The 15,912-nt window shown below is 39.0% G+C and overlaps 1 protein-coding gene across 1 annotated transcript in view; it reads left to right on the forward strand.

The window, feature by feature from the left end:
- nol6 (nucleolar protein 6 (RNA-associated)) overlaps positions 1 to 15,912 on the forward strand; it is a 106,167-nt gene that overhangs the window by 15,709 nt on the left and 74,546 nt on the right. The window contains exons 4-6 of the mRNA XM_073064213.1: positions 289 to 468; positions 5,015 to 5,183; positions 9,896 to 10,030. Of these exons, the coding sequence (XP_072920314.1) occupies positions 289 to 468; positions 5,015 to 5,183; positions 9,896 to 10,030 (484 nt within the window). The remainder of the gene's footprint in view (positions 1 to 288; positions 469 to 5,014; positions 5,184 to 9,895; positions 10,031 to 15,912) is intronic.

The following is a 15,912-nucleotide window of genomic DNA, read 5'->3' on the forward strand; positions in this document are numbered from 1 at the left end:
GTACATTTTCCCTGTGAACCACATGCATTTCCTCCAGCTGCTTTGGTTTCCTCCCACAGCCCAAAGATGGACCGGTTAGTAGGTTAATTGGTCGTGTGATTAAGCTTGTGTTAAATAGGTTGCTGGACAGCACAGCTCGTTGGGCCAGGAGGACTTGTTCCATGTTGTATCTCTAAATTAATAAATAATGGAATATTGTGACCAAACACTAAAGCTATTGCCTTGTGGATAAATCATATGTTGTTGAGAATGGGTTTGTTTTGGTAACTGTTCTTTGTATTTCAACAGATTACGGACCAGACCTGGCTTCCAAAGAATGTTAAAGTTCCTTTCCTTCAAGTACCATACAATGTCAAAGGGAAGTTTCACTTCCTACCCCCAACTTCTGTAAAAGTTATTGGAAGCTATTTACTTGGTACCTGCATCAAGCCATATATCAATGTAGATGTTGCCGTTACAATGCCAGAGGTAAGTTTCTCAGTTTTGGATGATTCAAATTTGTTAATTTTGGTTCTTAAGGTCATTAAGTTCATTTTCTGCTGCCTACCTCCGCGTCTAACAGTTTCAAAAAAATCTAAGTAGAGTTTCTTTGTTTAAGAGTGAACAGTCTTTATCAACAGAATCACAGTTGGATTTAAGCCCAGAACATCTCTTAGATCTGTGTGTTGTGGATCCTTGAGTGCGATTGGAGTTTTAATCATACTCAACTTCTCAATTTTTTCATTTGTTTTTTCTTTTATGTAAGAGGAACTTGTGTACATGAACTGCCTAAGTTGTAAGCTCTTAGACTTAACACTGCAGAGATCATGTGCACGCACAAAATATGCTGCAGATGCTGGGGTCAAAGCAACATGTACAACAAGCTGGAGGAACTCAGCAGGTCGGGCAGCATCAGTGGAAACGAGCAGTTTCGGGCTGAGACCCTTCGTCAGGACTGAAGAGGGAGGGGCAGGGGCCCTATAAAGAAGGTGGGGGGAGGGTGGGAAGGAGAAGGCTGGTAGGTCCCAGATGAAAATCCCCTCCCTGCTTCACCTCCCCCGTCCCTTGATCTTTCCTCTGATTGGTTTTTCACCTGACACCTACCAGCCTTCTCCTTCCCACCCTCCCCCACCACCTTCTTTATAGGGCCCCTGCCCCCTCCCTCTTCAGTCCTGGTGAAGGGTCTTGGCCTGAAACGTTGATTGCTCGTTTCCATGAATGCTGCCCGACCTGCTGAGATCATGTGCATCTGGGAAATAGAATCTGATATATAATATGATCTTGCTTAACAAGACAATGGTAACTGCATTTCGATGTCATGGAAAATGGAAGCCAAATTGATGATAACTGAGCATTTGAAAAGTGATTTGCATTGTGTGTGGAACTTTGTTGGAATTATCTGTACATGGTCATTTAGTAACTGCTGCAGCTGGGTTGATGATGCTACAGACGAGATCTTATGCCACTATTAAATCAATTTCTTATTCTCAGCTTTCTATGAAAGATGATAATTGCATCTGTTTTTAGGTTTTCAGTTAAGGAGATATTCAAATTGAGCTTCAGAGGTAGCTGTGGTATAACAAACTTGATTTTGTTTCAGCATTCCCCGCTGCAGAATCTGAATCAGGTTTACTATCACTGAGATGCTGTATGTTGTGAGATCTGTTGTTTTGAGGCAGCAGTACAGTGCAATACATAATAAAAATACAGGTGGCCCCCGTTTTTTGAGCGTTCGCTTTATGACAACTCACTGTTACAAAAGACCTACATTAGTACCTGTTTTCGCTAACCAAAGAGGATTTTCGCTTTTACAAAAAAAAGGCGCCCGCTTTATATGTGTGTTTACCCCGAGAAAGACTACAATGACCGTGAAACCTTGTGCGGGTAGTTGTTTGTGCATGCGTGTATGTGCTGATTTTTTTTCTCCGAATCGACTTTGGCTCGCTGTCTTCCTGATTTTGATAAGTGAAACTACACTGTACATACAATATTTCTACTTTATATAGGATGTATATTTATCATATCATTCCTGCTTTTACTATATGTTAGTGTTATTTTAGGTTTCATGTGTTATTTGGTATGATTTGGTAGGTTATTTTTTGGGTCTGGGAACATTCAAAAATTTTTCCCATATAAATTAATGGCAATTGCTTCTTCGCTTTACGACATTTCGGTTTACAAACGGTTTCATAGGAACGCTCTACCTTCGGATTGCGGGGGAAACCTGTATAAATTACAATAAGATATACTGTATGTAACCGTCAGAAGTCTAGGGAAGACAATCTCTGCCCCCACCAAACGGGTGAAATTGGGGTGCAAAACCTCCTGTTTGTGTGGATGCTGCATGTTACCCTGTTACAAATCAGTGCCATGAAACAACAGACAGTGCACCATATGCAGTTAAATGATTTAGCTTTATAATTCTTGATTTGACTAAATTGTTAGTAAAGAAAAAAAGAAGAATGTCCATTTTAATGAAACAGTCTAATGTGCACAAGTTGGAGCTCACCGTTTCCCTTTTTGCCGATCCTCCATCGATTTCCCCGGGCTTCGTCGACTCCCGGCCCCACTCCAAGTCCACTCCTTTCTGGTGTCTATGAACTCTCCTTTCTGACATCTTCTCTCTCCATCTCCCGCCAAACAAAAGCCCCAGATTACCTTGGTGCCAGGCACACAGCACAAAAACACACTCCCCTCATTGGGCGGCTCACATTCCAAAACACCCGCTATCTCTAACCATTACCCAAACACTGCTTCTACTGAAAGACCATTACGTTAGCGGTGACACCTTTTAGGGTGTTACATAATGATGAGTTTTTTTTTGGTACTTGAAGAAAAACAATGAATAGGCCAAAGTCAGCATGATTTCCATAAGGGGAAATCTTGCTTGACAAATCTGTTAGAAGTCTTTGAGGAAGTAATAGGCAGGATAGACAAGTGAGAAACTGGCTGTTGTTTACCTGGATTACATGGGTTCATTTTTTGATCAGAAATCTGATGGCAGAGGGGAAGAAGCTGTTTCTAAAATGTTGAGTATGTGTCACTTTTCAGGAACAGCTTCTTCCCCTCCACCATCAGATTTCTGGGAGACAATGTACCCATGAACACTCCCTCACTACTTTTTCCTCACTTTTTGCACAACTTATTTAATTTAGTTTTATATATACTTGTTATAATTTATAGTTTTTAAAATACTATGTGTTGTAATTGTTACGAACCCCGTAACTGGGTCACTTACCAGCAAAGATAGAGAGGTCCGTTGAAGTCTGATGGTACTATTTTTAACAGTATTTATTGGTAAAAATACACAAAAATAATATCAATGCAAACATACAGATAATATACGTTGTCAATACTAACTCTAAAAGTGCGGGTATAATAATAATCAATAAGAAATAAGCTCTATCGTTGTCTAGGGGATAATGTATTGTCCAATGGAAATATAAAAGTCACTTTAGTTCATTCAGGCTGCAACTTTTGGTTGGAGTCAAGAGAGGGATTTTTGAAACTTGCCAGCTTTTCCTTTTTATGATGTCGATCCTTTGAAATTTCGTTGGTGGTGGGCTCTTCTTTAGCTAAACCGTCTTCCGTGGTAAGGCCCGCCAATTCCGAGGCAAATGGAAAAGGACGCACGCGGGCCCCCCACCGGCTGTCGCTATTAAACGCTGTCACGGGATTTCTAGCGTTTCTCCTGGTGCGTCTGAAGGGGTTGTTCCCCAGACCCTCTTTTATCCTTACTCACGGGGTCTCAGATGTCAATCAGGTTGGGATGATGCAATCCCTCAACCAGCCCACTCTGGTCATTCCCTGAGGGCTTCAATGAATAGTACAGTACTCAATACACAATTCCGTCTCCAAGAGACGATGGCCGGTATCCGTGGCTTTGTCCCGCTGAGGGCAGGACACACATTCCAAACCCTTGAGGATTCTCTCTCATTTCCTGGGTCCCGAGACCTGGATTAATAGCGATCTTGCGATTCTCAAAAAGGAGGGGGCTACTTTGTACCCTTCGGCCCCTCAGAGTTGTGGAACATTCGTAACATAATGTACTGCTGCCTCAAAACAACAAATTTCACAACATATGCCAATGATATCAAACTGGATTCTGATCTTCAGGCTCCTCAACCTCCTCCCTGATGGTAGCGAGATGAAATAGCATGTCCTGGGTGTTGGGGATCCTTAATGATGGATACTGCCTTTTTGAGACATAGCCTTTTGAAAACTTTCTCGATGCTATGGAGGCTGGTGCCCATGATGGAGCTGGCCGAGTTTGCAACTTTCAACAGTTTTTTCCAATTCTGTGCTGTGGCCCCTCCGTACCAGGCGGTGATACAACCAGTTAGAATGCTCTCCATGGTACTTCTGTAGAAATTTGCTAGAGTCTTTGGTGACATGCCAAATTTCCTCAAACTCCTAATTAAATACTGTATAGCCACTGTCATGCCTTCTTTCCATGAATATGTTATCTTCAGAGATGTTGACAGCCAGGAACTTGAAACTGCTCACACTTTCCACTACTGATCCCTCAATAAGACTATTATGAGATGATGACTTCTAACATAAAACAATATGAATCAGTATGAATAACCGTTTACACATATTCACAGTGAAGCACTATTTTCCAAGATCCATCAAGTCGGTGAGGGATTGAAATTCACCCTTGCTTCCATGTGCTGAATATGCAGTATGATGGCTGTTCAGTGTTCTAGAGTTTCAGAATTCAGCTGCATTAAGTCTCTGGAGTTAATATTTGGAAGTAGAGTGCAGTTGATAGCCACTATTATTGTTGCCTCTTCACCAGATTTGACGACGATTTAATTTCTACCCTGTTCTATGAATTCCATGTTGTGTTGGAGAGAAATGCCGTTTGTTGATGTTCCCGGAAGCATTAATTCAGGTTGAAGGCACCATCTGAAGGAATGGTTTGGGTAATCCGGCCAAAGAATTGACCTAAATTGAAGGAAAGTGGAATGATACATTTGAGATTTCATTGACGATGTGTTTTCAAAATTGATCATGAACTTTCTGATTTTAGGAAATGCTGCAAGCAAAGGACAACTTTAACCAGCGTTACCTCAGAAAACGAGCTCTCTACCTGGCTCACATTGCCCATCACTTATCGAAGAACAAGCTCTTTGGATCTGTGAAGTTTGGCTACTTCAATAGCAACCACTTGAAGCCAATCCTGTATCTATCTCCACAAGGTTTGTTTAAAAAAAGATTTGCATTGCAGTGCATTAGATTCAAACAAGATGCTGATAATACACAAATAGTCAGCAACTCCATTAAAGGGTGGAATTTGGGGCTTTTCCAATTTATAAAGTTGATAGTCATTCATTTGAAATAAGCCGTCATCTGTTGCAAAATAGAAAGCCTAGGTTAGCTATCCATTTGGAATTGATGTGAAGGTTAAAATGACATTTTCTTTGAGAATGTCTGGTCTCCTTAACTTTCAGATAAATCCACCATGCATTCAGCCTGGAGCTGAGAGACGTTGATAGGTTGCAGTAGCTCAACTGCAGAAGCAGCTTGGAAGTGTAGCTTGACATTTTTTGGAAATACGTTTAGAGTTATTGTATTTTATAGGCTTTTAAATATAATAAAAGCTGTCATAAGGCCAACATTTTCAGGAAATTTCATAGCATCTGGTGATATGTGCATTACTGGGGAGAAGCACTTAGTGGATAAAGTGCTGTAACTGTGAACGATGATTGATCCGTGTTATTCAGCTTTCACTGTTATTTTGCCTGTGCTACCATTTCTTCTTGAAGACATTGAATGATATTTGTAGAATCAGAATTGTACAGTATGGAAATGGGTTATTCGTTCCAATTTGTTCGTCCTGACCAGTGGACATCCTTCTATATCAGTCCCATTGCCCAGCACTTGGTCCACATCCCTTGATCCCCAAGTGATTCAACTACTCATTTAAACACTTACATGTTGTCAGCAACCCAGCTTCAACCACTGTCTAAGACAGTACATTCCAGGGATTAGCCATTCTCTGGGTGAGTAAGGTCCACTCATATCCCCTCTAATTTTCTTTGCTCATACCTTAAGCTTGCGTCCTTTAGTTTTATAAATACAAGAGGTGCTGCAGATAATGGAAATTCAGAGCAAAACACTCAAAATACTAGAGGAACAGCAGGTCAGGCAGCATCTATGGATAGGAATTTTGTGCCAAGACCTTTCATCAGGACTGGACACAGTCGATGTTTCGTGTGTTCCTCTAGTTTCATTTATCTCTGACACCTGACCCCTACCTCGAACACTCCACGGTGACTATGAGCCCCGTACCCACCGATGTGTATACCCACGAGACACCGCGCACACCAAGCCCTACACAGACTCTTCTCGACACTCCCATACCGGGCACCACGCACACGCATGAGGAATTACTGACGCCTAACAGGCTGGCACCTCAAGTCAGGCCGGAGCCAGCACAACCACCGTCACCGGTGCAATCACCACCGGCACTGGTGCAATCACCACCAGTGCTACGTAGATCACAGCGACAGACTCGACCAGCTGATAGACTTAACCTGTAAATATACTTGTAAGAAACTTCTCCCCATGGGGACTCTCTTTTAAAACAAAGGGGGGGTGAATGTGGTAAACTATGTGTATACCTGTCTGGACACGCCCCTCTACTGACTGCTCCTGTGGCTCCTCCCACAGAGCCCTGTATAAAGGCGATTGGAGGCACTGCTCCTCCCTCAGTCTCCAAGATGTTGTGGTCACTTTGCTGCTAATAAAAGCCTATCGTTCACCTCCCATCTCCGAGAGTTATTGATGGTGCATCACTCTGATATAAGGAAAATTTTACTGCAATGTACCCTATCTATACCCCTCATAATTTTATGCACCTTAATCATGTCTCCTTTTCACCCCATTTCCTTCAGGGAGAACAGACCTAGCCTCTTGTCTCTTTGTAAATGAACTTATCCATGTTGTAGGATGGTTTCACTGTTCACATCTGTGCATTGGTGCTGTACTATTTGCTTCTAAATGCCAATGGTTATGTTTCCAAAGTAAGTTCAAAGTACTTAACAAGTAAATCTGGAAAGTCTGCAAGATCAGGGAATGCACCTGGAGGAACAAATAGAGCTAATGCTTCAAATCAGTATCCTTCCTTCAGATTTTTGAACAATTCTGGTTAAAGGTATTTGATCTGAAACATTGAGTGTTTTATAGATAAATGGCCTGTTGATTATTTCCAAAACTGTATGCTTTTTATTTGCGTTTTTATTTGGTATTTACATAATTTGTATGCTTTTGTATTGTAAGTGCAGGTTTTCTTTGTTTTAGCCTTAGCTGGCCCTTCTGATTCTGAATTTGTTGGTGTCAGCCATGTTTGAGTGTGCTGAATATTGCAGATACTTGGAGTGAACAAGACATTCGCATTAAGGACTTTCTACTGATTAGTTCCTGAATATCAAAAAGATGCAAGAATTGGGGGGGGGGGGGGGGGGGGAAATGGAACCAGAAACTCTAATATTCTGTAAGCGTGCGAGAGATTAGTCACCATCTGTCCAAAAGCTTCAGATGCATATCATTCGAAAACTGCAGAACAAAGTGGGATGCTGATGATACCAAAAAGAGATCCAAGTTTAATACTTTATCGAAGCATTTTGTCCATGTAAGTAAAAGAGAGAAAAAAAAACTTGTAGATGCTGGAAAAACTCAGCAAGTATGCAAACATAAACCTGCACCTTGCACTTTATGTCGGTCTTGACCATGCCACTCAAAACCTGTGATATTATTATTATGTGACTGTGTGTGCTGGATTGTAACTATATGTGCTAAGTGTGACTGTATGTACTGTGGTTTGTACCTTGGCCAAAGAGGAACAATGTTTTGTTTCGCTGTTACATGTGTTTTTGTGAATGACAAACTTGAACATGAAGTCAAGCAGCATCTATAGAAGGAGAAACAGCTTGCCTTATCAGAACAGTTCTACTGAAGGACCTTGGATCTGAAGCATTAACCAATGCTGTGTTCCATGGACCTACAACTCAGTGTAACATTTTAAAAAATCCTATCTCTGACACCTTTCTTATCCTCATTTCCAAGCACCTTAAAAGTACGTCCTCTCGTATTGGCCATTGCCATCCTGGGAAAAAAAGAAGCTGGCAGACCACCCTACCTATGCCTCTTATCATCAAGATGGTGGCGCATTTAGTCACAGTGGCCTCTCTGGGTCTGACAAGTGGTGCAAATATTTGTATTAGAAGTATTTCTTGTGATCAAAAGAGTCTGCTGGGCAATGGTAATGAAATACTTTAAGACCAGTTCATTGGTGAGATCGATGACAGAGGAGCTCTGTGGCGGGCCAGGACCTCATGATGTGCTGGTGTCTGTAGCAGCCACCCGGAGAAGAGGTGCTGGAAAGAGCGGAGGTGCAGAGGGCACGCTGGAGTCTTTGCTGAGTTGGGGGCTGGCCCCTGCAGGCCAGCTCTTCCTTTGGGTGTTACTCTCCAGTGTTCGTTCCCTGGAAGGTGAGCTGGATTGCATTTGTCTGTGGCTGACCCACTGTATGCTTGTTCTTGCAGAAACATGGCTCCAGGACAGTATCCCATGTGCCATCGATCTTCAGTCCATGCCACTCAGGGACTTGCACTAATATTATTTTGTGACTGTGTTTGCTATGTAATTATATGTGCTATGTGTGAATGTATGTGTGCATTTTGCACTTTGGCCCTAGAGGAAAAATGTTTTGTTTAGTTGTATACATGTGTATAGTTGAATGATAATTGAACTTGAACTCTTCCTGCTTCCCTTCTTTTTATCTCAGGATTTTCTGTAGCACTTTATCAAAAGATTGTGCTCAAATTTCTGACTAGAGCCTTTAAATGTCTCTGCCTCAGGATGGCTCGGCAAGTCAAATGAAAATGTAAATATAGACAGATGAAAACAAAGATATGGGCAAAAGTTCTGAAGACATCTGTGCCACAGAATAATTCACCACAAGTTGTGTCTCTTGACACTTCTGTGAAGAGCAGACTTAATCTCCTAATGACAAAATTAACTGTGTGCTTAGATTGTGAGTAACCCAGTTTCAAATGATTGAAAAATACTTTAAGAACTGTACACTCAGCAGCCACTTTACCTCCTGCACCTAATAAAGTGGCCACTGAGTGCACATCCACGGTTCTCCGTTGCTGTTGCCCATCCATTTCAAGCTTTGACATGTGCATTTAGAGATGCTCTTCTGTCGGCTTGAAACAGTCTGGCCACTCTCCTCTTGCATCTCTTATTAACAAGTTGTGTTCCACCACAGAACTGCTGCGTATTGGAGGTTTTTTTTTGTTTTTCACACCATTCTCTGTAAAGCGTACAGATTCTTGTGTATGTAACTTCCAGGAGATCACCAGTTTCTGAGATACTCAAACCACCCCGTCAGGCACCAACAAGTATTCTACGGTCTGATCACATTTCTTCCTGATTCTGATGTTTGGTCTGGACAACAACTGAATTTCTTGAACACGTCTGCATGCTTTTGTGCATTGAGTTGCTGCCTCATGATTGGCTGATTAGATATTTGCATTAACGAGCAGGTATATAGGTGTATCTAATAAAGTGTAGTTCTCAGTTCCTTAGTAAACTATAATTGTGTAAAATGTGCTGTTGTATATTAGAGCCTCCTGGAATGTAGTCACTTGACTAAAATTAACAAAGTTGTGGTAGTTATAAATTTGATCTGAGGATATGGCCAACCTCTAGGGTGACATTTATTGAACTAATCTAAATAATCAAGGAAAAATCCAATTGTGCTCCATGCTTAAAGTTTGAGTAGAGAATTGAGAGAATTTTCAGGGCAATCTTGTGGAAGCTCTAGGTTTTGCTGTTTTTAAAAAATGCTTCACGTATTTATTTTTAAGAAAAGGACTTTTACTCAGCTCACTTGTGATTCCAGGTAAAGATGAGAAACTGGTCACTGTGAGGATCCATCCATGTGCACCTGCTTCTTTCTTCAAGCTCTCTCGGTTTCATCCCAGCAGAAGCAACATCCGTGCGTCCTGGTTTCTGGAACAAAAGGCTGCTCAAGGAGGTTTGCATTGTGACTTTTACCATGTCTTCTTTTCAGTATAGTGTTTCATGTAGTGATGACAGCAGCTTCACACCTCCTAGTTGTTGTTAATTTTTTTAAAGTTGCAAAACAGATTTGATTCTGACACGGCAAAGGTTGATGAACACATTTCCCACCATGGATGAAAAATGCTAAGTAAAATTTGTTGAACAAGGGTCAACTTTATTCCCTATGTACTTTTACATGTAACAGGAATTTGCTGTGGTGTGTTGGCGTGACATGCAACGAAAAAACAACTTTCAACAATTACAAAGAATAAGGAATTATGAAAGAATAAAGTACTTATGTACCAGCATGTATTTACAATTTAAACAGCATTATTATAAAAAAGTGGTTTAAAGTATTTACAATGCAGTGTAGTGATCCAGCTTTGAGTGTTGAAAGGTTACAAGTTATCATTGAGAGTGAATGATGAAGTAGATGATCTTTAGAGGCATTAGATAAAATAGAAAAAGAAACATGGCTATAAGAAAAACAGGAAGATTTCCCAGCATTGTGAGGAATGATTATCCAAAGTGTAAGATGTCAGAGCAACCAAACAGCTATAAAAACAATTTTAAAATCTTACTCGTTTGTCAGCTATGTCAGAGCTGACACTGAATTAGCAATAACATAGATTGTCAAGTTTAGAATGTATGAATGAAAGAATGAGTCGCAAACATAAAAAGTAAAATACAGTAGCTGTTACTTAATTTTGACTCTTTGTCGAATGGCTGGTGTAGTGAATTCAAATTGTACTTCAGGTTCACGTTGAGGCGACACTTCAAGTTTAAGATATTAATTGTCAGATGAAACATTGAATAAATGAATGAGTGTCATGTTTGTACTACTGAAATAAGTTAATTTCATTCAAAAAAAAGCATTGTGTTGAAGATTGACTGCACATTAGCAGTGAATTTGTAGCTATTATAAATAGCAACTTCAGAACCACTTTAGCCATTGCCACCAATTTAATTATCAGTCATCTCTGTTGCTGTGTTAAGGCTTTTTTTTAGTAAGTTCTCTAAAAAGCTGTGAAATTTATTGCCATATACAGCTTTGGAGGCCAAATTTTTGGGCATTTTTAAAGTGGATGTTGATAGTTTCATGATTAATAAGGGTGTCAAAGGTTATGGGGAGAGGCAGGAAAATGAGATTGAGAGGGATAATAAATTAACCTAATTCTGCTCCCAAGTCTTATGAATTTTTTTTTAAATTAGTTTTTTTAATACATTTTCTACATCGCTACAGATAAAAAAGCCCAGATCGAAATGAAGAACATTAATACAGTGCAAAAATAAACATACAATAATAATATAATACAAAAGAAGATAATTGAGAAAGCACCCAAATTGAAGATATGTAAAATTAGTATCCTCCCCAAGCCCCGCAACAAAAAAGAACTCCAGACCAACCACAACACAATCTAGAGAATATACATCAGGACATTCAAACCCCCAAAACTGTAAATACACTTAGCAACAGAAGATATTAATGCCTACTACCAACAAAAAAGGAGCTGAAAGCAAGGGACTGAAAAAAAAATCCTTAGTTAAGAAGAAGGTTATGAAAATACTCAATAAAAGGTCCCCAGACCTTATGGAACTTTGTATCCGAATTAAGAACTGAATAATGAATTTTTTCAAGGTCTAAGCAGGACATAATATCATTAAGCCATTGAGCATGCGTGGGCGGGGCAACATCCCTCTATCTAAGGAGGATTAAACGTCTAGCCAGGAGAGAAGCAAAAGATAATATTCGACACTTAGTCGAACTCAGACGTAAATCTGTCTCACCCAGAAAACCGAACAAAGCAATTAAAGGGTTAGGTTCTAGGTGGTGATTCAGAATACAAGATAACGTTATGAAGACATCTTTCCAAAATTTCTCCAAGCTAGGACAAAACCAGTACATATGAATGAGAGAGGCCTCGCCCCTTTTGCATTTATCACAGAGAGAACTAATGTTAGGGTAAAATCGAGATAGTTTAGATTTAGACATATGGGCTCTATGAACAATCTTAAACTGTAAAAGGCAATGGCGAGCACAAAGAGAGGTTGAATTAACCGATTTGAGAATCGAATCCCAAGTCTCATCAGATAAGGAGATATTTAAATCATGCTCCCAAGCCATTCTAATTTTATCCACAGGGGCACGCCGTAAGGATGCTAATTTATCACGAATAAATGATATTAAACCTTTACCTAGTGGATTAATAGAAAGAAATAAATCCATAACATTTTTCTCAGGCATTTCAGGGAAGTTAGGAATTAAAGGATTAATAAAGTGTCTAATTTGGAGATATCTAAAAAAATGAGCATTGGGCAGATTGAACTTAGCAGAGAGCTGTTGAAAAGATGCGAAGCGATTATCAATAAAAAGATCTTCAAAATGTCTAATGCCCTTCCTATACCAATCATGGAATGCTCAATCATACGTAGTAGGTAAAAAAAGGAGATTATGTAAGATAGGGCTAGAAAAGGAAAAACCATGGAAACCATGAAACTTCCTAAACTGAGCCCATATACGCAAAGTGTGTCTAACAAGAGGATTAACAATTAATCTGGACAAACTACTAGGGAGTACAGAGCCAAGAAGTGCAGAGATAAATAAATCTTTAGTGGAACTCAACTCCATTGCCACCCAATTAGGGTACTCGGGTTGGCCATGGAAAAAAGACCAAAAGGTAGCACAACGTATATTGGCTGCCCAGTAATATAAACGAAAGTTAGGTAAAGCCATGCCACCCTCTTTTTTAGATTTTTGGAGATAAACTTTATTAATTCTAGAGCGCTTATTCTTCCACAGATATGACAAAATAATAGGGTCTAAGGAATCAAAAAAAGATTTAGAAATAAAAATTGGGATTGATTGAAATAAATATAAAAGTTTAGGGAGAACATACATTTTAACAACATTGATACGACCTACCAAAGACATAGATAGAGGTGACCATTGTAACAGACTCTGTTTTATAGTATATGAAAGATTGGCAAAATTTTCACGAAAGAGATCTTTAAACTTCCTTGTGACTGTAATCCCAAGATAAGTAAATTGATTATGAACTACTTTAAAAGGGAGATCACGAAATGTTAATTCTTGTGCTTCTTTATTAATTGGGAAAAGTTCGCTTTTATGTAAATTAAGTTTATAGCCAGAGAACTGGCTAAACTGATCAAGAAGTGAAAACATTGGAGGTAAGGATGTAGACAGATTTGAAAGAAAAAGTAATAAGTCATCAGCATAAAGAGAAACTCTATGCTCAACACCCCCTCTCCAAATCCCGGTCAATTCAGGACAATTTCGAAATGCTATCGCCAAAGATTCTATAGCCAAATCAAAGAGAAAGAGACTTAAAGGGCATCCCTGGCGGGTGCCACGTTTGAGGTTAAATAACTGGGATTTCTGAAAATTAGTCAAAAGAGAGGCAGTAGGACACAACTACAGCAATTTGATCCAAGAGATAAAACTTTGACCGAAGTCAAATTTTTCTAAAACTGCAAAAAGGTAGTTCCACTCTATACGATCAAATGCTTTCTCCGCATCGAGGGAAATAACACATTCAGGAATCCCAGTTGGAGGTGAATATAAAATGTTGAATAAACGCCGAATGTTAAAAAAAGGAAGACGGTTTTTAATAAAACCGGTTTGATCATCAGAAATAATAGAAGGAATAACAGTTTCTAATCTATAGGCCAAAACTTTGGCCAAGATTTTAACATTAACATTGAGCAAAGAAATCGGCCTATACGAGGAACACTCTGTTGGGTCTTTACCCTTTTTTAATAGAAGAATAATAGATGCCTCATTAAAAGAGGGTGGCAATTTACCGTAATTAAACGAGTCAGATAATACTGAGAATAACTGAGGGGAAAGAAGTGAAGAAAATGATTTATAAAATTATACGGGGAACCCATCAGGTCCAGGAGATTTCCCTGAAGACAATGCAGAAATTATAAAAGATATTTCTTCTGATGAAATAGGCGCATTAAGTTTGGCTTTAAAATCAGATGAAAGCGAAGGAATATTCAGATTATTTAAAAAGTGATCAACAGAGATATTGTCATTCAAAGATTCAGAGGAATAAAGTCGAGAATAGAAATTTTTAAATCCGTCATTGATTTCTAAGTGATCCGATGTAAAGTCTCCATTCTCCTTCCGAATCTTTGTAATATGTTGTTTGGCTTTGGAACGTCTCAGCTGATTGGCTAGAAATTTACCAGATTTGTCACCATGAATATAGAAGCGACTCTTGCTTTCAAGAAGTTGGCGTTCGACAGGTTGAGTAGACAGAAGATTAAATTTAGTTTGAAGTTCTACACGCTTCTTGTATAATTCAGGATTCTTAGTTTGAGCATACAGTTGATCCAATTCTTTAATCTGATTAATGAGGTCTAATCGATCTGCACAGGACTTTCTATTAAGATTTGCTGTATAGGAGATTATTTGACCCCTCAAATATGCTTTCATGGCATCCCAGACAATCTGGGATGACATTTCAGATGATGTGTTGGTGTTAAAATAAAAGGTTATCTGATCCTTAATAAATTTTAGAAAATCATCATCCGATAATAAAGTCGAGTAAAAATGCCAGTGTTTATTCCTCTGAGGGAGACCAGGAAAATTTAAAGACAAGGTAATTGGGGCATGGTCAGAAATCAGTATACTCTGATAGTCACAAGAATAGACAAATGGAATAAGTTGATTATCGAGTAAAAAGTAGTCAATTCTAGTAAAGGTATGGTGAACATGTGAAAAAAAAGAATAGTCTCTCTCAGTGGGATGAAGGAAACACCATATATCAGAGATACCATAATTAGAGAGAAAAGAGTGAATAGCTAAGGCAGATTTAGTAAGTAGTCTAGTAACAGAGGACGATCGATCCAAATTAGGATCTAACCAACAATTGAAATCGCCACCCATATAAGAGAGTATGAGTTTAAATCTGGTAGCGAGGAGAAAAAACGTTCAAAAAAATTAACATCATCAAAATTGGGAGCATACAGGTTTGCTAGTACAACTTTAGTATTGTATAATTTACCAGAGACAATAATAAAATGGCCATTTGTATCAGATATCTTATTATGGAGTTCAAAAGGAATATTTGAATTAATAAGAATGGAGACCCCCCCTAGCTTTGGCAGCAAAGGATGAATGAAAATGCTGACCCGCCCACTTTGACAGAAGCCGAGAATGATCAAAACTACGAATATGAGTTTCTTGAAGGAAAGCAATGTCAGCTTTGAGTTGTTTAATATGCGAGAAGACCTTCCTTCTTTTAACAGGATGATTCAATCCCTTTACATTCCAGCTCACAAATTTAAGTGAATTAACCATTATCAATTGTTAGTGCATAGAAGGTAGGAGGCATATAAAAAATCAAGCAGTACAATAACAGTCTGGGAGGAAAAATGTAAACATAGATCCGTAGAATCAAAACACAGACATGTCCTGAATAACAAAGGAAAACAAAAGAAACAGTGAGTAATGTTCGAACTGGAGAACCCACCCCCCCTCGCAACCCAAAATTAGACGTCTACCTAAAAAAGCAGCTAGCTCTACCAAAAAAATTAACCCAAGTATGACTTCCAGTTCTGTGTCGTTAACAAAAGTTCCGTATAAATAATATAGCAAATAATAACTAATTTATGCACTAGAAAGCAGAATTATAAATAGGAACAACTTCAACAGAAGTATAAAACTTAATACAAAGAAAATCAGAAGAAAACTAAAACTAACCTACCCGCGAACAATTATAAAAGATTAAAAGAAAAGAAAAAAAAGGGAGGGAGAAAAGGGGGAAATTATAAAATTCAAAGAGAGTCCTTATCAACCATTTACAGAAAAAAAAGCAAAACTGAAAC

This window comes from Hemitrygon akajei, chromosome 13, assembly GCF_048418815.1.
Source record: "Hemitrygon akajei chromosome 13, sHemAka1.3, whole genome shotgun sequence".
Lineage (NCBI taxonomy): Eukaryota > Metazoa > Chordata > Chondrichthyes > Myliobatiformes > Dasyatidae > Hemitrygon > Hemitrygon akajei.